Raw genomic sequence first — 23,351 nt, 5'->3', positions numbered from 1 at the left:
TCAACTTCCGCCAATACAGCTTCCTAGCTGTAACATTATATTGCAGCAGCTTCATCAGAAGGTGTTTGCAGACACCTTCTGATTCCTCCATCCTAGAAGCAACATTACTTCAAAATCATACATTCAAAATTTAGAAAAATTGAACTTGACCTTCCCCAGAAAAATCTATCTGGTAGCAGTGGATGCTCACCAGCTCTTCACAGGGTATCATCATCATTACTTATTTTTATTACAGCACAGCCTGGACAAGACAGTGGCTCCACTACCAGCCGGGAGGCGGGTTCTGGCAGACTATTCAGACCCCATAATTTAGGTTTAAAAACAAATACCATCTATAAACACCTGCATATTATATATACGTAATAGGAACACACTGCAAGGATTATTCTTTGTTTGGCCTAGAACATCCACAATGGCAGAAGACAACGAAGTCTTCTCTAACTACCACAGCCACACGTCGTTCTTCTAAGATGAAGAGGTCAGACAAAAATGTTCCTCTAACAATCACAACTTTCAGAAGCTTTGGTTAAATATGGAAATAGAAAGTTTATTCCAGAAAAAAAAAAAAAAACTTGCTTCCAAAACTAGAGCAAACAATGTAAAGCATCCTAAATTATTCTATCTACCGATGACAGACAGACAGACATACATACATACATAGGAAAGAATGCTAGTGGAAAGTGTGTATGAGATCAACGTGAGGACTTTTATTCTGTGTCCACTGGCAGGATTGTCACAGAAACTAAAGGACTGACTCACCAAACCTTACTCCTGGAAGTTGCCCACTGTTGTTGGGACAAGTAGCCTACAAGTAGTAAGAGTTGGCACAAAATGAGCCTTGGTGTTGTATCTTAGGTCATATGTATCTTAGGTCACATGTAGTAGTCATCTGGAAGACTTATATGCTGAAATGAAGCCTTCACGCTAATTAATACTGACACTAGAAACAACAGTTTGTGACCAAACACATTCAAGCATTTCACATTCCTGACTCTCTCTCAAATAGCATTTGGTCTCTAGCTAGAATGAATCCAGGTCTTTTCCTAGGAACAGTGGCCGATTAGCCCCTGGGCCAAGGGGGCCTGTGCCCAGGGGCCCCGGAAAAATGGGCACCCCGACCGCACTTCCCCAGCCCACCTAAAGCTCCTGCTGGGGAGTTGGGGAAGCCCCTGCACCCGACCCCACTCCTCAGCATGAGTGCCGGGTGTGGGAGGATGACTCCAAGAGGAAGGGTTAGGGAGGGGCCCCCCACTTCCTCTGGGCCCCACAAAACTGTAATCTGCCTCTGTCTAGGAAGACTGTCTGTTTAAGTGACCCAAAATTTAAAGAGCGATTACCTGCCAACTGTTTTCCATGGAAATCCCTCTCTGCACACGAATTATGTATTCCTAGAAATGAGAGGGGAAAAGAAGGGAGAGAGTTATTAGAAACCGGAACTAGTGACTCACAAAGAAGTGTGAATGCATAGTCAGCCTTCTCTTTATAATGGATTTAAACTGACCACTATGAAACTTGGAAAAGCTCAGAATTTTCACCATTTCTGATCTAGATTTAGAACCTCCCAGCTGGAAAGTGTTTTGATCAGGGGTCTCATTCAGACCCATCTCTAGAACACACTGAAAGATGAAACAGAATTTTAAGAGTGTACAGGTTTCTGAAGCATTTAAGCACTTTCATTTACTTTAATGAGAGACAATAGTGAATACGTCTCCTCCTGTTATCTCAGCCAGTAAAAGCTGGAGAAAAATCTGTTCCTCAAAGATCTAACTTTTAAGACATCTCCTGGAATTACAGCCACCTTCATAGCTGAACGAATTCCAGCTCATCATTCCCAACTTTACTACCGCTCATTGCTGCTGAATGCAAAAATTACTATGGAAAGCTTAGGTGAGAGGATGAAGGGGTTAAACGCAGCGTAATAGACTTGAATAACTGGCACACTTCTATTACTCCTGAGGCAGTGTTTCATTTCCAATGCATAGCTCATGTTCATTGCTTACAGACAAAATATATGCCTGTATATTTTAATTATTGATTATTGTTGATTTTTACCCATCCATCTTTACATTCCTTAATTCCTGGACTTAATTCTTAACACTATTTCCCTTCATTTCCATAGTCATCTTTACACCGTGCCTCTTGAAATAGGGCCTCTGAAAATGTTTTCAAAAGTATCCCACAATAAAGTGTATTTACCTATATTTCTTTGTGCATCCCCATCTCCTGATTTTGCTCATCCCTTCTCAAAACTAGAGAAACCCAGATCTCCCACATCGCAAAGCATATGGGTGAATTCTATTCAAGCAGTATCTCTCCACATAAAATCAGCATAAGGGATGGTTTCCACACCATTCATTCCTCTTATTAATATACCCAATTATACAAGCCATTACCCTATGATCCCACTGAGAGTTACCAAAAGCAACTACAGCATTTGCTCAAGAAACTTCCTGAAAAAGCACAAGATCAAATCCGCACAGACACACCCCTGGAACCCCGACCTGGGATATTCTATCTACTACCCAAGATCCATAAACCTGGAAATCCTGGGCGCCCCATCATCTCAGGCATTGGCACCCTGACAGCAGGATTGTCTGGCTATGTAGACTCCCTCCTCAGGCCCTACGCTACCAGCACTCCCAGCTACCTTCGAGACACCACTGACTTCCTGAGGAAACTTCAATCCATCGGTGATCTTCCTGATAACACCATCCTGGCTACTATGGATGTAGAAGCCCTCTACACCAACATTCCACACAAAGATGGACTACAAGCCGTCAAGAACACTATCCCCGATAATGTCACGGCTAACCTGGTGGCTGAACTTTGTGACTTTGTCCTTACCCATAACTATTTCACATTTGGGGACAATGTATACCTTCAGATCAGCGGCACTGCTATGGATACCCGCATGGCCCCACAGTATGCCAACATTTTTATGGCTGATTTAGAACAACGCTTCCTCAGCTCTCGTCCCCTAAAGCCCCTACTCTACTTGCGCTATATTGATGACATCTTCATCATCTGGACCCATGGAAAAGAAGCCCTTGAGGAATTCCACCATGATTTCAACAATTTCCATCCCACCACCAACCTCAGCCTGGTCCAGTCCACACAAGAGATCCACTTCCTGGACACTACAGTGCTAATAAACAATGGCCACATAAACACCACCCTATACCGGAAACCTACTGACCGCTATTCCTACCTGCATGCCTCCAGCTTTCACCCTGACCACACCACACGATCCATCATCTACAGCCAAGCTCTGCGATACAACCGCATTTGCTCCAACCCCTCAGACAGAGACAAACACCTACAAGATCTCTGTCAAGCTTTCTTACAACTACAATACCCACCTGCAGAAGTAAAGAAACAGATTGATAGAGCCAGAAGAGTTCCCAGAAGTTACCTACTACAGGACAGGCCTAACAAAGAAAATAACAGAACGCCACTAGCGGTCACCTTCAGCCCCCAACTAAAACCCCTCCAATGCATTATTAAGGATCTACAACCTATCCTAAAGGATGACCCAACACTCTCACAAATCTTGGGAGACAGGCCAGTCCTTGCCTACAGACAGCCCCGCAACCTGAAGCAAATACTCACCAACAACCACATACCACACAACAGAACCACTAACCCAGGAACTTATCCTTGCAACAAAGCCCGTTGCCAATTGTGCCCACATATCTATTCAGGGGACACCATCACAGGGCCTAATAACATCAGCCACACTATCAGAGGCTCGTTCACCTGCACATCCACCAATGTGATATATGCCATCATGTGCCAGCAATGCCCCTCTGCCATGTACATTGGTCAAACTGGACAGTCTCTACGTAAAAGAATAAATGGACATAAATCAGATGTCAAGAATTATAACATTCATAAACCAGTCGGAGAACACTTCAATCTCTCTGGTCACGCAATCACAGACATGAAGGTTGCTATCTTAAAACAAAAAAACTTCAAATCCAGACTCCAGCGAGAAACTGCTGAATTGGAATTCATTTGCAAATTGGATACTATTAGTTTAGGCTTAAATAGAGACTGGGAGTGGCTAAGTCATTATGCAAGGTAGCCTGTTTCCTCTTGTTTTTTCCTACCCCCACCCCCACCCCCCAGATGTTCTGGTTTAACTTGGATTTAAACTTGGAGAGTGGTCAGTTTAGATGAGCTATTACCAGCAGGAGAGTGAGTTTGTGTGTGTATGGGGGTGGGGGGGATGTGAGAAAACCTGGATCTATGCAGGAAATAGCCCGACTTGACTATGTAAAGAGTTGTCACTTTGGATGGGCACCAGCAGGAGAGTGAATTTGTGTGGGGGGGTGGAGGGTGAGAAAACCTGGATTTGTGCTGGAAATGGCCCACCTGATGATCACTTTAGATAAGCTATTACCAGCAGGACAGTGGGGTGGGAGGAGGTATTGTTTCATATTCTCTGTGTGTATATAAAGTCTGCTGCAGTTTCCACGGTAAACATCTGATGAAGTGAGCTGTAGCTCACGAAAGCTCATGCTCAAATAAATTGGTTAGTCTCTAAGGTGCCACAAGTACTCCTTTTCTTTTTGCGAATACAGACTAACACGGCTGTTCCTCTGAAACCTGTAATTATATTACAGTTATCTTTCCCCAAAGCCAAAGAAGAGCCCTGATCCCCAACCCAGGTACAATGAAAGGCAACAAAGTTAACCCTGACTTACACCAGTGTAACAGAGATTAATTAAGCAGACACTTGAAATGCCTAATTCACAGCTAACAGTTGGGTTTTTCCATTTCCTGATTTCTAATCTGTACCTTAGGAAGTGGGAAGAGACTGCTTTATATGTACACACAGACAGGAAAAGTAGTAACCACTTATTCAGCAAGTCTCTGAGGAACATTAGCTGTTTCTCTGAAAGAATGTAAGGGAAAGATGATTCCTGATGTTTGGTCATTCATCTTTACTAGTATTTTAAAGGAAGTGGAGTTATTGCCCAATCTCCCCTACTACTCACTGTTTACACAGCGACTGACCTTCTCACTGTACTACTAAGGAATGTTCTCAGGCAGGCAGAATGGAGGCACAGCTTCCATTTGATTACTGCTTGGGAAAATATAAAATTGCTTTCAATACAATACTGCTCTTTCCTGAATAAAATACCAACAGCACAGCTTCATCCCACAGCTTCCCTTATCTCCCTTCCAACACACTATCCCCATCACCACAGTAAAATTCCTTAGAAGATTGATTCGGATCCAAAAATCACAATTATCTTACACAGCCCCTTGCCCCATCCAGCTACTTTTTTATCATCAGGCCTCCTCTTCCACTGCAATCAGCTCTCCCACAATCCACTGATTCCACCGGGTCAGACAGAAATATCCCCACAATGAACTCACTATTCAGTAACTTCTGACTCAAAAAAAGGGAGGCTGCTTCACAGGTTCCTCGCTCCTCATCTGTTTAATACCAAGGAGGTTTGAAAAGCTGACAAAAGTATGGAAATCCAGGTCATCTTCAGTTCATGCCAAAAGCTTATCAGAGGCACAAAAAGGCTTTTCTAGCTTCCAGCTTTTTAATGCTCAAAACTGGAAACCTAATTAAGCAAGAACCATCAACAAAATACTAGTTTAAGAACACTGGATAGAGACTATTTTTAATAAAGGGTTCTAAAAAGCCCCTTTTAAATGCTTATTTGAGAAATCTTCTAGTATGGAAAGTAGCATTGTAATCATGAGAGCTGCTTAGACCCCTGGGTCCTCCTTTAATAAGGGGCAAAGTATGATTACTATTACACAATTCATCATTAAACCACTTCATCTAATCATTAAATCACTTCATTGTTAACCTATCCAACTATACTCTCAGCCCAGCAGAAGCAGCTGTTCTATCTCGGGGCCTCTCCTTCTGCCCCTCCACCCCCACGAACATGATACAGTTCTGTGGTGACCTAGAATCCTATTTTCGACATCTCCGACTCAAGGAATATTTCCAAAATAACTCTGAACAACATACTAATCCACAGAGGTCTCCCTACCAACACTACAGAAAGAGGGATTCTAGATGGACTCCTCCTGAAGGTCGAAACAGCAGACTGGACTTCTACATAGAGTGCTTCCGCCGACGTGCACGGGCTGAAATTGTGGAAAAGCAGCATCACTTGCCCCATAACCTCAGCCATGCGGAACGCAATGCCATCCACAGCCTCAGAAACAACTCTGACATCATAATCAAAAAGGCTGACAAAGGAGGTGCTGTTGTCATCATGAATAGGTCGGAATATGAACAAGAGGCTGCTCGGCAGCTCTCCAACACGAGTTTCTACAAGCCATTACCCTATGATCCCACTGAGAGTTACCAAAAGCAACTACAGCATTTGCTCAAGAAACTTCCTGAAAAAGCACAAGATCAAATCCGCACAGACACACCCCTGGAACCCCGACCTGGGATATTCTATCTACTACCCAAGATCCATAAACCTGGAAATCCTGGGTGCCCCATCATCTCAGGCATTGGCACCCTGACAGCAGGATTGTCTGGCTATGTAGACTCCCTCCTCAGGCCCTACGCTACCAGCACTCCCAGCTACCTTCGAGACACCACTGACTTCCTGAGGAAACTTCAATCCATCGGTGATCTTCCTGATAACACCATCCTGGCTACTATGGATGTAGAAGCCCTCTACACCAACATTCCACACAAAGATGGACTACAAGCCGTCAAGAACACTATCCCCGATAATGTCACGGCTAACCTGGTGGCTGAACTTTGTGACTTTGTCCTTACCCATAACTATTTCACATTTGGGGACAATGTATACCTTCAGATCAGCGGCACTGCTATGGGTACCCGCATGGCCCCACAGTATGCCAACATTTTTATGGCTGATTTAGAACAACGCTTCCTCAGCTCTCGTCCCCTAAAGCCCCTACTCTACTTGCGCTATATTGATGACATCTTCATCATCTGGACCCATGGAAAAGAAGCCCTTGAGGAATTCCACCATGATTTCAACAATTTCCATCCCACCACCAACCTCAGCCTGGTCCAGTCCACACAAGAGATCCACTTCCTGGACACTACAGTGCTAATAAACAATGGCCACATAAACACCACCCTATACCGGAAACCTACTGACCGCTATTCCTACCTGCATGCCTCCAGCTTTCACCCCGACCACACCACACGATCCATCGTCTACAGCCAAGCTCTGCGATACAACCGCATTTGCTCCAACCCCTCAGTCAGAGACAAACACCTACAAGATCTCTGTCAAGCTTTCTTACAACTACAATACCCACCTGCAGAAGTAAAGAAACAGATTGATAGAGCCAGAAGAGTTCCCAGAAGTTACCTACTACAGGACAGGCCTAACAAAGAAAATAACAGAACGCCACTAGCGGTCACCTTCAGCCCCCAACTAAAACCCCTCCAACGCATTATTAAGGATCTACAACCTATCCTAAAGGATGACCCAACACTCTCACAAATCTTGGGAGACAGGCCAGTCCTTGCCTACAGACAGCCCCGCAACCTGAAGCAAATACTCACCAACAACCACATACCACACAACAGAACCACTAACCCAGGAACTTATCCTTGCAACAAAGCCCGTTGCCAATTGTGCCCACATATCTATTCAGGGGACACCATCACAGGGCCTAATAACATCAGCCACACTATCAGAGGCTCGTTCACCTGCACATCCACCAATGTGATATATGCCATCATGTGCCAGCAATGCCCCTCTGCCATGTACATTGGTCAAACTGGACAGTCTCTACGTAAAAGAATAAATGGACATAAATCAGATGTCAAGAATTATAACATTCATAAACCAGTCGGAGAACACTTCAATCTCTCTGGTCACGCAATCACAGACATGAAGGTCGCTATCTTAAAACAAAAAAACTTCAAATCCAGACTCCAGCGAGAAACTGCTGAATTGGAATTCATTTGCAAATTGGATACTATTAATTTAGGCTTAAATAGAGACTGGGAGTGGCTAAGTCATTATGCAAGGTAGCCTGTTTCCTCTTGTTTTTTCCTAACCCCCCCCCACCCCCCAGATGTTCTGGTTTAACTTGGATTTAAACTTGGAGAGTGGTCAGTTTAGATGAGCTATTACCAGCAGGAGAGTGAGTTTGTGTGTGTATGGGGATGGGGGGGGATGTGAGAAAACCTGGATTTATGCAGGAAATAGCCCGACTTGATTATGTAAAGAGTTGTCACTTTGGATGGGCTAGCACCAGCAGGAGAGTGAATTTGTGTGGGGGGGTGGAGGGTGAGAAAACCTGGATTTGTGCTGGAAATGGCCCACCTGATGATCACTTTAGATAAGCTATTACCAGCAGGACAGTGGGGTGGGAGGAGGTATTGTTTCATATTCTCTGTGTATATATAAAGTCTGCTGCAGTTTCCACGGTATGCATCTGATGAAGTGAGCTGTAGCTCACGAAAGCTCATGCTCAAATAAATTGGTTAGTCTCTAAGGTGCTACAAGTACTCCTTTTCTTTTCACTTCATCTAAGATACTGATGCCTACCTGCAGTGTAAACAATGCAGCTCACGTCAGCTGTATCTTTATTATTGTAATGTACGCACCATTCCATACATTTATAAAAATAAGACCACAGCAGAAGAAAATTAGAGACGCACGTTGAAATTCACTGAAATTTACTGAACAAGGAAACCACTTTGGAAAGAGTAGAGAAAAGGTGCTGTCCCTCTTCCCAAACAGGCTAGTTCTCTTGCCTTAATGCAAAGTGTTTTGAATTTTATTAGAGGACATCTGTAAAGGATATGCTTAGAACAGGATCATACAGAATCTGGCAAGATGCCAAGCACCTTGGACTCCTACAGACTTCAGTGGCATAGTGACAAACTCAGCACTTTGCAGAATTGATCCCGGAGACTGTATACAACAGTTACAGTTCAAGTACACTGTAGACTCTCAGGTCAGGGACTCTTCCTTTGAGTGTACAGCAGCCAACATAATTTGGCTGCCATCCTCACTGGGACCTCTGGGTGCTATAGTAATACCAATAATAATGATTAGCAGTGCTATTAGAAACCTTCATGCTGATATCACTAAAATAAGCTGTGTGTTCAACAGTCAGGTATCCTGTCTTTTAAGCTCTGACCATACTTTACAAAACTACGTTGGGCTGCGTTTGAGGTTTTCTTCAAAACACACACAACTTAGTTTTTTTAGTTAATGGTCACCTTTAATGCTGATTCCATTGTGTGTTTCAAAGCAAAGGAAAATGCTAGAGAAGAGGCTGAATTCATTCCAAATTAATGGCACAAGGATCTACAACTGTTTCTAAACAACCGAGATTCTCTCCCTTCCTAAAGTTATAGCTTTAGAAAAATGTAGTCTGATTTTGTAACTACATAAAGATCTAGAGAGAGATTTAAAAAATCTGAATCATTAAAATGAACTAAAGGGATGATTACATCTTTAAAAACAGTGTTCCCATTAATTGTTAATCAAAGAAAAGCTTTCAAAATATATTTTAAGGAATTATCTCAGCTTTTAGCTTCTGGGCTACCTTAAGGCAGCAGACTAATGGAATGGCAAATTCCACTTCACTGTTGTAATTTCAACGTACAATACACCAAGCAGGGAAAGAATTTATTCCAGAGAGGACATGCATACACACCCCCTAATGGTTTTACTACTTTAAATAGTTCTGCAGCTCGCAGGTCCAGGCATGCAACTACTGCAGCAGGGATCTGTAGAGAATATCATGAAAGAGACTAGTTTTCCATTTAAGGCTTAAAAAGCAAATTATAGAAACAAGTTCTCATCTACAGATGGACACGTAAAAACACTCAATGTCTAAATAGCTGAAACACATTAAAGCCTTTCTGCCGAAAAGGCCTCTGCTATCAGAACATGGTATCTTATTATTAGGCCTCTTTTACAAGTATTTTACCTTAAAACACATTGGACACCATTCTGCTCCAACTGAAAGGAAATTAAAAGGACAGGAAGATTTTTGCCTGCTACAGAAATGAGATCCACTCTTGGTACACAAGTATTTTCGGACTTGCTAAGAGCAGATCTTGCAACTGGACCACTATGCTCACAGGAAGCTATGTGACATGTTAGTCACACTGTTTAATGCACTATTAGAAGAGACTCAGATACTACAGTGATGAGAGTGGTATAAGAACCTATACAGAATAGAATTTAAAAAGCCCTGATGAAATCAAATCCAGTTGCAGGATCAGGCCTTATACCCAGAGGGTGATATGAAGTGCCATTGAAATGTATATGAAATATAATTGCTATGATGTTCAAAATTAAAGCGTATGTACATGGTAAATATCGAGACACGGAATTAGCTATGTCCAATTATACATGCTAAAAAACCCCAGAATTTTTACATTGTGTTTAATCAGAAAAAGAGCTCTCTAAAAATTAGATCATGGTGTTCCATATACTTAGTGACTTACTTAGTGACTTCCAGATCAAGTGCTATCAGTCCACAAGCCAAACAATTTACACATAGATGTACTGTGATTTTGTTTCAGTGTAGAAACTTGGGAGGGGGGCCGAAACAAGCTCTTTTTTGGTTTGTTTTTGTTTGAGAGACAGGGGCTGTCTCCTCAGTCTTCACTAGCAATAAAGATTCAAAAATCAAAAGTCAGCCAACAGTTTTGTTGCTGCAGCATGAAGCTGAACGGAACCCGACATACGTACTGGCTCCACAGTGCTACCTGACACTGAACTGCATCTACTCTATGATACACGGTGAGCCAGTCTGCTGAGTGAGTCATTTCTATAGTGATTTTATAGCTATTTTTCTGACAGACAATAACACTTGGTACAAGTTTAAGAGGTTTGTGTGTGTTCTCTGTCAAGTGAGAGAGTTACATTTATTACCATGAACTGCAAACTTTTGTCCGATATTTCAAATACCAATTTCATTCCCTCTTCGGTTTCTGACTAATGCAAACATATGTAGTGGGTTATTCATGCTGAAGTTTCCTCCTCATCTACAAGAAATAGGAATCAGTCTGCTGCCAAATGTAGAATTTTATTCAATGACATTAAATTTACATTTCCCCAATATTTTAATGTCATACTATCCAAACTGTTGTATTTGACCTAATTTGAATAAGAAGCAGGCTAATCCACTAGAATAGTCCATTTTAAGTATCCCCATCACTAATTTTTGTCTTGAATTTCGTATTTTACCATGTTTAGAGATTTTTTTCCCCTGCAATTCGTCCCCCTTATCTTGTAGTCACTGGTTTATTCAAAACTCTGACTATTTCTGGAGCCTATAACAACTTTACAGAGTATTCCTAGCCTGGATGTCATATTAAATTACATTAAATCAAATCTGGACTCAGATCTTGGTTTGTAAGAGCTATGGAAGAGGGTGTTTCATTTTTGATAAATCCAATGGAAAGTTTTTAAGCAATCCCCGCAGCGTTTGCGGCCCACCTATGACGACATAGCACTAGGCGACTTAGTAGTTTCAGATTCAAAAGAGGAAACAATCTATTTTCATTGTTCAAACCAACACATATGCAAGATTTAAAAAAAAAAAATCAGATTTTTCACATTTTCTGCTTTAATAATCTTAGATGCTATCAGTATCACAGATAAGGATTTTAACTGTTAATATTATTTTTAACATGGCCACATCCCCTTAAATTATGGATAGAATATATCACTGGCAAATGAACAACAGGTTTATTTGTAGTCCCCTTTTCGTATCTGCTATAGGGCAATGCTAATTTATGAAGCTTCTGCTCTCCATGTATTTGTACAGGATAAACACATTTATAGCCAGGATTTCTTCCTTTTGGGGCCTTTCCTTTGAAAGCCTGAAGGGGTTTTCATTTAGTCTTCCTATTTCATTCAGTCTTCCTATTAATAAAACATCACCACCACCCTGTGTCTTCATTATGTCAGGAATACAGTAAAATGAAACTATTCCTCCCCCCAAGATGTCTTGGCAAGTGCCTCTTCTGGGAGGGAATCCTACCGCTACACTTGGGATCTGTTACTATAATTTATTTTCCCCACAGAAGTTCAAATCAGATGCGCTATATATCAGTTACTTCCTGCTCTCACCCAGTTTCCCAGCTCAGAAATGAGGGGATAAGGTCAGATATGCGAGATGACAGGGAAGTAGCTTTACGTCAAATAGGAAATCCAGACTGCTGGGGTGCCTGCTATTTTGTTTTAACCATTACCCCACGCTGCCTCTATGTAAACTATCTGTGCTATGTACACCTCAATACCATTTTATTTTAATTCTTAACGACAGTCCTTCTGCCATAAAAGCTATTAGAAATACATGCACCCGAAACGACTTTTAAATCAAAAGCACAGTGCTACTGCATTCTGATCTTTTGTGCATTTCTGGTGAAGAGCAGAATTAATTACTATTAGAATCTTCCTCAGTGTGAATTAACAACACGGAAGTACAAAGACAAATGATCAAAGGGTCACAATACTTGCTACTGAAATCCCACACATGGAAGTCGCATCACACAGAGTATTTGGGATAGAAAACTGCTTTTAAGTGCTTTCTGTACAACAGAACTCTTCGCGTTTTTTTTTAAGTCAATTCCTGCTAGAGAATCAACCAAAAAAACCAACAAACCAAAAGACACAAAAACCTATTGTTATCTTTGTACTTGTAAGTGATTGTAATAAATGGTGTTGAAAACAGTTAAACGGGGGGAGGGGGAAACCACTCACAATGAAACTAGAATCTGGCTTGGTAGCACAGGGAAACAAATTATATACGATAATCACTCAATAACTAAACACAGTTACACATCTCAGTTTATTAAGACACAGGTAAAGGGTTTGTCAGAAAGTATGCCTAACATAGCTTTGGTTATAATACAAGTTTGACCACAGCTCAGAATGTAGAGCCCTGGGCTTGTAAACCACTAGTCACAACTTCTAAACTCACTGATGCCTTCTAAAAGATTCCTCATAGTTTTAGAAGCCTGTGTTCAGAGGGAGATTGTTTTACAAAAGTTAGTTCATTAAACTACTAATCTGAGATCCTCGAACAGAAAGCATTGCAGAAGCACAGATTATTTGTACTGTTACAATTTTGATGGCATAGCATGCTTATTAACTATAAATATAGCACTATCTACCTCTACCATCTTTCATGTTACAACATTCACCAGACACAAGGAATAAGTCAGAAGCCTGCTGTCATGATATGCATGCCCCTAAACAATGAGTGAGGCTGAAGGACACACCCCTTAATGTTCAAAACAAAGTCTCTTACCAATGCACCTGCTGCTGTGGAAGTACACCTGGCCTTATCTCTTACAACCCCATTCCCTGCTAAGTGGGTAAAGCTCTGAAACGTGATTACAGGTCTCCTTTTCTCTGATTCTGTACCTTGGTACTGCTTGATAATACCATGGTAAACACAGTTTTTAAAAGTGCAGTTATACTCCCAGAAAGGGCCTATAAAAATAGCATTATGGAATTCTGTTGTTCTTGGGTATCAGTGACCCCAGACAAAGTCTGCTCAGTTTTTAAGAAAATGGTGTCAGGTGTAAATACATCACAGGAAAATGAGCCTGGCACCTGAAAGTCAAACTGGGTTCTTTCTGGCGAAGCATCATAATCACCCCTTGTCATAATCTGAGTGCTACATTCTGCCCTCAGTTACACCTGCGCAGCCTCATTGTCTTCACTGGAGTTGCACAGATGGAAGTGTGGGCAGAATTTAACCCTATGTTGTCACTTACATTAGAATCCAGCTCCACTCCCATCATTGAGATGGATCAGCCAGGCTAACGTAAGCAAAGAAATGTTAAAATCTTACTTTGGCACTAGAGTAAGCAGGCATAACTGTGCAGACACAGCGGGAGATGGTCTGGGTAAGGGCTAGTCTACACTAGAAGTGCTACAGTGACACAGCTACGTTGGTGCAGCTGTGACAGGGTCGTGCATCTGGTGAAGATGTGCCAATGGGACAGAGCTCTCTCCCATCGCCATAACAACCACCTCAGTGAGAGGCAGTAGCTATGTCTGCCAGAGTGCTGCCCACACCCCTGCTTAAGTCGTTGTAACTTACATTGCTCAGGGGGGTGGCTTATTCCCACCGGAGTGACACCAGTTGTACCGACACAAGCGGTAGTGTGTACAAGCCCAAAGAAGAGGGTGCATTTGCATTGTGACGTTATTGACCAGCACAATACAGGTAACCAACAGTAACAAGAAGTACAGTTATGGCACATGGCATAGAGCAGATCCATCAAGCAAAGAAGAAGGGAAGGGGCTGCACAGCACGGGACTCACTGTATAAAGCCAGGAGACAAAACCCAGCGACAGAGCCATCAGAGCAACCCAGCGAGCTGCCCTGGGGCTTCTTCCCACCCAACCCTAATACCCCAGGTCTCAAACTCCCTCCCCCCACCCACAGGGCTCCCCCCGACACACCCCCGGCTCCCCACCCTGACACACACACCCCTCCACACATACATCCCACCCCGGCTCCCCCCCCCGACACACCCCTCCCCCCCCACACACATATCCCACCCCGGCTCCCCCCCCCGACACACCCCTCCCCCCCACACACACATCCCACCCCGGCTCCCCCCCCCGACACACCCCTCCCCCCCACACACATATCCCACCCCGGCTCCCCCCCCGACACACCCCTCCCCCCCACACACACATCCCACCCCGGCTCCCCCCCCGACACACCCCTCCCCCCCACACACACATCCCACCCCGGCTCCCCCCCCGACACACCCCTCCCCCCCACACACACACCCCACCCCGGCTCCCCCCCCGACACACCCCTCCCCCCCACACACACACCCCACCCCGGCTCCCCCCCCGACACACCCCTCCCCCCCACACACACACCCCACCCCGGCTCCCCCCCCGACACACCCCTCCCCCCCACACACACACCCCACCCCGGCTCCCCCCCAACACACACACACACACACATCCCACCCCGGCTCCCTCCCCGACACTCCCCCTATCCCAGCTCCCCCCCAATGCACCCCCCCCACACAAACACCCCCACACCCCAGCTCCCCCCCGACACACACACACACACACACGGCCCGGCGCTCACCGTGTGCGAGTGCAGGCTCTGGCTCGCCTCGATCCCGGCTGTCAGCGGCACCGTGTCGTCCAGCAGCACCTTGCCCGCCGGCGGCTTCTCCAGGAAGGCCATGCCGGGCCGGGCCGCGCCGCGCCGGGAGCCGGGAGCCGAGCGCCGAGCCCGCGCCGCCGACCTGCCTCGCGCAGCAGCGCTCGCGCCGCGCCCGCCGCTGTCAACACGGGGGAGGCGCCGGGCGCCGCCGGGTCTTAAAGCCCGAGGCCGCCCGCCCCGCGCGCAGCCCGGCCGCGTTTCCCGGAACTGCCGTCAGGCCACCAGAGCCGGCACCCAGCCCGGGGGGGCCGCTCGCCCGGACCCCCCCTCGACACCCAGCCCGGGGGGCCGCTCGCCCGGACCCCCCCCGCGACACCCAGCCCGGGGGGCCGCTCGCCCGGACCCCCCCCGCGACACCCAGCCCGGGGGGGCCGCTCGCCCGGACCCCCCCTCGACACCCAGCCCGGGGGGCCGCTCGCCCGGACCCCCCCCGCGACACCCAGCCCGGGGGGGCCGCTCACCCGGACCCCCCCGCGACACCCAGCCCGGGGGGGCCGCTCGCCCGGACCCCCCCGCGACACCCAGCCCGGGGGGCCGCTCGCCCGGACCCCCCCTCGACACCCAGCCCGGGGGGCCGCTCGCCCGGACCCCCCCTCGACACCCAGCCCGGGGGGCCGCTCGCCCGGACCCCCCCCCGCGACACCCAGCCCGGGGGGCCGCTCGCCCGGACCCCCCCCCCGCGACACCCAGCCCGGGGGGCCGCTCGCCCGGACCCCCCCTCGACACCCAGCCCGGGGGGCCGCTCGCCCGGACCCCCCCCGCGACACCCAGCCCGGGGGGGCCGCTCGCCCGGACCCCCCCCCGCGACACCCAGCCCCGGGGGGCCGCTCACCCGGACCCCCCCTCGACACTCAGCCCGGGGGGCCGCTCGCCCGGACCCCCCCCGCGACACCCAGCCCGGGGGGGCCGCTCACCCGGACCCCCCCGCGACACCCAGCCCCGGGGGGCCGCTCGCCCGGACCCCCCCCGCGACACCCAGCCCCGGGGGGCCGCTCGCCCGGACCCCCCCTCGACACTCAGCCCGGGGGGCCGCTCGCCCGGACCCCCCCCGCGACACCCAGCCCGGGGGGGCCGCTCACCCGGACCCCGCCCCCCCCCGCGACCCCCAGTCCGGGGGGGGGCGCCAGCCCCGGGGGAGGAGGCTCTCCTCAGGGGCCCCACCGTAGCCCGGGGGGGTGCTTACCTCAGCCTCCCCACCACACCGAGCCAGGAGACTGACAGCCCAGGGCCCACGCTGATCCCGGTCCCCCTGCCCCACCACACCCAGCCAGGAAACTGACAGCCGGGGGGGGGGCGCTCACCTCGCCCCCACCCCACAGCCTGCCAGGACACCCACCACAGCCAGGCCCGCCCCCTCCCCCCCACACCCAGCCAGGGGACCCAGCACAGCCCAGGGGGGCTCACCTCAGGGACCCCACCACACCCAGCCACACAGTATGTACCCAATTGCAAACAGCTTGCACTCTACCCCAGGGCCTGAGCACTGATCTCCTGCTAGGAGAGCAACAGGTCAGCAGACCTAGCTGGCACCCAGTCCATGCATTTGGTAAGTTATTCCGCCTTAACGCTATTGAGGTCATTTACTTGTGTAGAACTGCTTTTGTAGGAATCTGCACGAGGAGCAACTCTGTGAGAAAGGACAGGTCCCAAAATGTTGGAGATTTTTTGCAAAAGGGGTACAAAGAAAAGCGACAATCCAGGGAGAAGTTGCTAGAAGGGGTGGGAGGGGGGTTTTCAATTCTATTTATTCTTTCTGTAACAAATTATTTTTAATCAAACTACCACAAAAAAATCCAAACTGCACTCAGAGTTTATATTCTGAGTTTTGGTTTTTGCCATCGCAGTGAGATTTCTTATAAAGGTTTAAAGCTCCAAACTGAACTACCCCACCTTAGGTAGGGTGCTGCATCAAAATGATTTATTATTTGATTTCAGTGGCATTCAAAAGTTCCACTTAGGATTGCGACCCCATTCTGCCAGGCACTGTACAAACACAGTGAGGGATATGATCCATCCATCTTCCCAAGAGTTTGCAATCTAATTTAAAACCCAATGAATAGGTGTGGCTGTAGAGTTATTGCATTCTTCATAGTCTTAGAATAATCACCACCATGCTATGATTTGAAGCAGCACTGCTCCCTTCCTACTCTCTCCCATTGTCCAACTTGACCCCAACAATGGTCCCCTCTCTTCCTGCTATTTATAACCCCAGATCCACAGGGAACAAGCCCACTTCATCCCATGCCCAGGGCCCTCCATTACCCTAGCTTCAGAGACACCTGTTTTGCTCCCAGACTCCCTACAGTTTATGGCGATCAACATCTGGATTTAGATTTGGTAACTGCCCCAAACTACTACCCACTGTTTGTCAGCCAGGGGTGCTGGAACTAGGAATGCTGGGGGTGCAGCAGCACTGCCTAGCTTGAAGTGGTTTCCAACATATCCAGGGTTTACAGTTTTGTTCAACGGCTTTCACCCACCCCCACTATAAAAACTGTTCCAATGCCACCACTCTGACCCAACAACCCCCCCCCCCCCCCGCAACTTGACCCATGATAACAAATGGACACAGAATTGCACACCAAGGGAGGCAGAAGGAAAAGGAATTAAAGTCAAAAGGAAAATTGGAGTTGGGTGCCTTTGAAAATCTTCCCCAAGGTTATACAGAGAAGGCCTGATCCTGAGAGGTCCTGAGTGTACTTGACTCCTCACTGGGAGTTAAGGAGGCTCAGCAACTGGCTGTGTTAGGCCCAAGGTGATAATAGAAAAGAAACCAAATGAAGCGCCTCAAACGGAGGAAAAGAAACTGAACGTCATGGGCAGTCAGTGCTGGTTCTGTGGCAGGAGTGGCCAGGCTAAACCCCCTGCCGCAGAGATGAAGCAACTTCAACATTTCCCCTGAGATGAGATCACGCTGAATACACAAAAGGCTTTGTCCACCCCCACCTGCCCCCATCCAACCTCCTCCAGTTTTGAGGAGCCAGATTACAGCCCTCGTTCCTTTGTTAAACTCATTTTGTTTACCTTTGCATTACAGTGCGGCTTGGTAAGGACAAAACACCATTCGCTTCACAATATACACAAACATATCTGGACAATCTATCCTTCAGAATATGTGACCATCATGGGGATTTTGCTAAACTGCCTGGGGAGAAGCATTTATACAGTGAAAAATAAAAAACATTCTGAGGTTGGTGATAGTCACCAAAATGAATTACATTAATTGTGAATAAATGTATTTCCAAGGAGGTGGGAGATACTATGGAAAGCATAGATAGCATAATGGGCAGGGACGGAGGACTTTTGGCCAGCAAACTATATAAAATTCACCAGCTGAGGAGAAGGGCTGGTAGTTCTTCTCCTGACACTCTCCATTGCACCAGTGCTGGTAGGTAATTTTTAAAGGTTCATGGCAGCATCGCTAATCATGCCGGCAAAGAAGCAATGGAGGCTAGAATGCTTCAGGCTCAGTTGTTTTTTTACTCCCCAAAAGCCTAATCTGTTTGAAACCTTGCTTAGCACCACTAGTAACCAACCAAAGACTTGGTGGGTCTGGACCCAAGGCACATTTCAATCAATTTAGGATGAGAAAACAATGTTTAGCAACATAAATTAATCTCTGATAGAGAAAACCTTAAGGACCTGATTCTCCACTACTTTGCACCTTGCCTAGTCATTTATACCTGCATGACATGGGTGTAAAAGGCTACCTAAACACTATGGACAATCGGCAAGAAACAAGGCTGAAGACAAACAGGCCCTCTATTGATACCTTCCCTAACCCACCTCCCTCCAGTTCTAATAGACAGATTCCACCATTGAGTGTCATTTGTTTGTTTACAATTAGCTTTTGTAAGACAATATGCATTTTACTTATTAATACCTTCAAACCCCATCTCTAGACCAATAATTTACTCTCCTCAGCTTAGCATAGAGGCTGATTGTGATCAGCACTATATACAAAGTTACAAAGGGCAAAGGTAGTGAGGACATTTGGGAAATAGCCTATTGCATCAATACCAACTGGAAGTGATGAAGTCGATCATGTGAGGAAATCCTGCTAATTAATCACGCAGTGTGTATCAGCATCCTTCCCCTCAGCACGGCTGCGGGTTAAACTTATAGCAGTTGTCCTTTGCCATTGGTGTTTACTTGTCACTGAAATAGGTGAAATAATCATGGCTAGAGGATAACAGTAATGTTTACACACAAGTCATCTGAATTCTTGAGGGGGGAGGGGGGAACGGTCCAGGAGCTCTCATGAATCCACTATCAAAACAGCTCATCCACTACTTTGGGATGTGTTGGGGTATTTTTTGGCATGGGTGAGCATGGTAGAGGAACATAGAGTCAGAAGTAGGAAAGAAGAATAAAATTATTGAACATCTCTAATATACTCAGAGGAAGATCTCTTTATGCATATACAGTAAATTCAGTCCTATACAGCTGGTCAGGCCAAGACCTATGCACCACTTGAGTCCCACATAAGACCTTAAAAACAAGGCTTAGACGTGCACAGGTCTTGTTCTGTCCCTCTGCACAGAGATGAATTTCACTGTTATAGAATGAGTGTAATGAGCATGTGGAGTAAAACATTAGTAGATGTGGACCTCAAAGAAAGCAAACATCCTTCTGAGATGTATTAGCAGGAGTGTTGTAAGCAAGACACGAGAAGTAATTCTTTTGCTCTACTCTGTGCTGATTAGGCCTCAACTGGAGTATTGTGTCCAGTTCTGGGCACCACATTTCAGGAAGGATGTGGACAAATTGGAGAGAGTCCAGAGAAGAGCGACAAAAATTATTGAAGGTCCAGAGAACAGGACTGTAAGGGAAGATTGAAAAAACTGGGTTTGTTTAGTCTGGAAAAGAGAAGACTGAGAGGGGACATAACAGTTTTCAACTATGTAAAAGGTTGTTACAAGGAGGAGGAAGAAAATTTTTTATTCTTAACCTCTGAGGATAGGACAAGAAGCAATGGGCTTAAATTGCAGCAAGGGAGGTTTAGGTTGGACATTAGGAAAAACTTCCTACCTGTCAGGGTGGTTAAGCACTGGAATAAATTGCCTAGGGAGGTTGTGGAATCTTCATCATTGGAGTTTAAGAGCAGGTGAGACAAACACCTGTCAAGGATGCTGTAGATAATACTTAGTCCTGCCACTAGTGCAGGGGACTGAACTAGGTGACCTCTTGAGGTCCCTTCCAGTCCTGTTATTCTGTGATCCTGATACATGTCATTATCCACCTACCTGAGAAATAAGATAAGTCAGTATTTGTCAGAAATAAATCACTTTGCTAAAGTACAAACACTGATTAAGGGAATACAAACGGTCTGGCACTACGTTGGATTATATGGACGTTTAATAATGGTTCACTCACAGGGCCATAAGAAAATTAGAGCATTTGCACATTGAGCTGTCACAGAAGTTATGGTCTCAATGACAGAGAAAAACAGGCAACTCTTTTTTTAAAACACAAGACTTCATACAGCTACTCCATAAGGAATGAAAGAGCCAATTTGAACTCAACTTTGCCATCAGTTGTTTAGTTTGATTTTCCCCAGTTTGTTTGTTTGCCAAAAGAACATCTTTGAAATAACACAGGACCCTCAATTGTACAGATCTTCCACTTTTGCAGAACATAGCCTTACGTGTGAAGTCTGTCTGAATTACCGTAAATTCTTTCCATAGCAACAGTATTGCCTAGCGGAGGTCTGGGACTATCAGAAGCCTTTGTAGATCAGACTTCTGTCTGGAGCTACCACCAGAATTCTTTCAGCGTCTCTGGTGTCAGGTAACGCAACAATGAAAGTAGTGCTTTCTCTGTATTCTCCTGTTGGGAGTTCTTTAAGGCCTCCCCCTATGTACTCGCAAAAAGAAAAGGAGTACTTGTGGCACCTTAGAGACTAACCAATTTATTTGAGCATGAGCTTTCGTGAGCTACAGCTCACTTCATCAGATGTATACCGTGGAAACTGCAGCAGACTTTATATACACACAGAGAATATGAAACAATACCTCCTCCCACCCCACTGTCCTGACACACAGAGAATATGAAACAATACCTCCTCCCACCCCACTGTCCTGACACACAGAGAATATGAAACAATACCTCCTCCCACCCCACTGTCCTGACACACAGAGTCGAATACAGACTAACACGGCTGTTCCTCTGACCCCTATGTACTGTAATTAATCTGGATTTTCATTTACTTTTAAAGGCCTTGGAGCTCTGGCAGTATTTCCTCCCAACAAGCCCATAATATAAATGATTTTTAGTCTGCACTGGTTTTCCAGAGCATAGTCTGTATCTATACTACAGAGACTACATTGGCGTAGCTATGTCCATGTAGTTAAGGTGTCATAACCCCATAGCGTAAATGCAGCCTACACCAATGGAAGGGTTTTTTCCATGCGTTTAGGAACATCACCTTTCTGAACAAAGTCAGCTACATCAGCAAAAGTGTTCTTCCATCAACATAGCTGCATTTACACTGAGGGTTCGGTTGACATAGCTCTGTCAGTCAAGGGCGTGCATTTTCACACACCCTGACTGCTGTAACTATGTTGAATTAACTTTTAAGCACAGCTTATTTGTATGATTGAAATAAGTAAGCCTTAGGCTACACTTAAAAGTTAGGTTTTTAAGGTATTATTGTTGAAAGCCTAATTTTTAAGCTCTTCTCCACAGCAGAGACGGTGAGTTGTAATTGTTGTCGGTGCCCTCAGATTCCCGTAAGCTCTGAAGCAAGACCACCATGATGAAAGGAGTTGGAGGAGCTGAATGTGATGGTATGCTACAGCATCAGTTACAAGCTTCAATGTCAACATTATCAGCTACCAATTTTATTTTAAGCAGTCTCAGAATATGCTTATGTATATGAGCCCTACCCAGAAGCTGAAAGAGCTATTAAAAGGATCTGATGCAAAACAATGCTGATGTAGAGTGCTAATTATTGCTTGGGTGTAGCACACAGGAAGAACTACCAGCTGGTTGATGAGCCCTCTTCTCTTTTTAATTTGTCTCTTGTTTTCAAACAGATCACCAGAGATGACAATCTGTCACAAGACAAAAATAAAAGTGTGTTATAGAGAAGTTTTAAAAAGTCTGAGCTATCGTAAGAGAATAATCAGTGGGGTTTGAGATTTGACTTCTTTACACTATTAACTCAGCAGCAAGTTTCACAGCCAACATATCTGCTTTTTCTCTAGCTGCTGAACAGTGAAAAAGTCTTCCTTCTAGGGACCCTGCTTCCTGCCATTTTCTTTTTAGTTGTATCAACAGCAGTTTACAGAGATCTGCTTAAAAGTCAAGAAATTAAACTGACAACACTTGCCCACAAACAAACACTTATTTTACTTCTTATTTCATCTTATATAGTCTCTGATTGTGCAGCTACCTCTTACTTTTACCTTGTTCACAATATTGTCTGTAGGGTGCAGTTTAAAAGGTCTTGGATGCCTTTAAAAACTTTTAAAAGAACCAGATGTACATTAAGGGTTCTTGCTGTCCTTAAACTACCACATTTTGCAGTCACCAATTTTTCAGTCTATTGCCATTTGAACACAGAACTGTGCTGTTTAAACATGACCATTCTTCTGAGTTTTAGATTTAAAACTCAGAAGCGTAGATCAAAGATTTGCTTCAGCTTGGAAAGCTAGATTGACGTATTATTGTGCTTAAAAAAATCTACTGTAATTTTGATCTACAAAGCCCTTTATGGGACAAGTCTAAAGGTTGCCACATCCTCACAGAAGACAGCTGCTACACTCAAGATGACAGACCCCAGATTTGTACAGTAGGACGTAGGCTTGGTCAGTAGAAAGCTCTTGATTCTGGCAGTTGTTGTTCCCTTGGTCCAACAAGCTCACACGGAGTCCAAAGCCCAAGAATGGATGTTTGCTTTGTTCGTCTCTCCCCTCAGCTCTGGCTAGCAGTTATGTTATTCACAATGTATCATTCTTAATGTAAAAAGAAAAGGAGTACTTGTGGCACCTTAGAGACTAACCAATTTATTTGAGCATAGGTTAGTCTCTAAGGTGCCACAAGTACTCCTTTTCTTTTTGCGAATACAGACTAACATGGCTGTTACTCTGAAACCATTCTTAATGTAAGCATGCCTAGAGATTTAGTATATATAGATATCATATACAGACCTGGAATGAGTCTAAGAGAGAAAAGGAACTCCAGTA

The 23,351-nt window shown here is 45.6% G+C and overlaps 1 protein-coding gene and 1 long non-coding RNA gene across 15 annotated transcripts in view; one reads left to right on the top strand and one right to left on the bottom strand.

Annotated features, from left to right (window-relative positions):
• The window catches only part of PXK (PX domain containing serine/threonine kinase like), a 59,927-nt gene extending 43,564 nt beyond the window's left edge, over positions 1–16,363 (bottom strand). For 4 of the 14 annotated variants that reach the window (XM_048859350.2, XM_048859363.2, XM_048859355.2 and 1 more), the window contains exons 1-2: positions 15,082–15,248; positions 1,338–1,388 (exon numbers count right to left, since the gene is read on the bottom strand). In XM_048859350.2, the coding sequence (XP_048715307.1) occupies positions 1,338–1,388; positions 15,082–15,183 (153 nt within the window). In that variant the 5' untranslated portion in view covers positions 15,184–15,248. Of the gene's footprint in view, positions 1–1,337; positions 1,389–15,081; positions 15,250–16,345 lie in introns of those variants that run through there. The other 10 variants (XM_048859361.2, XM_048859362.2, XM_048859352.2 and 7 more) reach the window with 6 other exon arrangements.
• Positions 16,364–17,786: 1,423 nt separating this feature from the next.
• LOC142072666 (uncharacterized) lies at positions 17,787–22,092 on the top strand. The gene is made up of 2 exons (XR_012669174.1): positions 17,787–20,952; positions 21,850–22,092. It is a non-coding gene; the product is annotated as an uncharacterized LOC142072666 (long non-coding RNA).
• The last annotated feature ends 1,259 nt before the right edge of the window (positions 22,093–23,351 follow it).

Source organism: Caretta caretta, chromosome 7 (assembly GCF_965140235.1).
Source record: "Caretta caretta isolate rCarCar2 chromosome 7, rCarCar1.hap1, whole genome shotgun sequence".
NCBI classification, from domain to species: domain Eukaryota; kingdom Metazoa; phylum Chordata; order Testudines; family Cheloniidae; genus Caretta; species Caretta caretta.
Note: the sequence above shows the minus strand (reverse complement) of the source record. Positions and strands in the feature narration are given on the sequence as shown.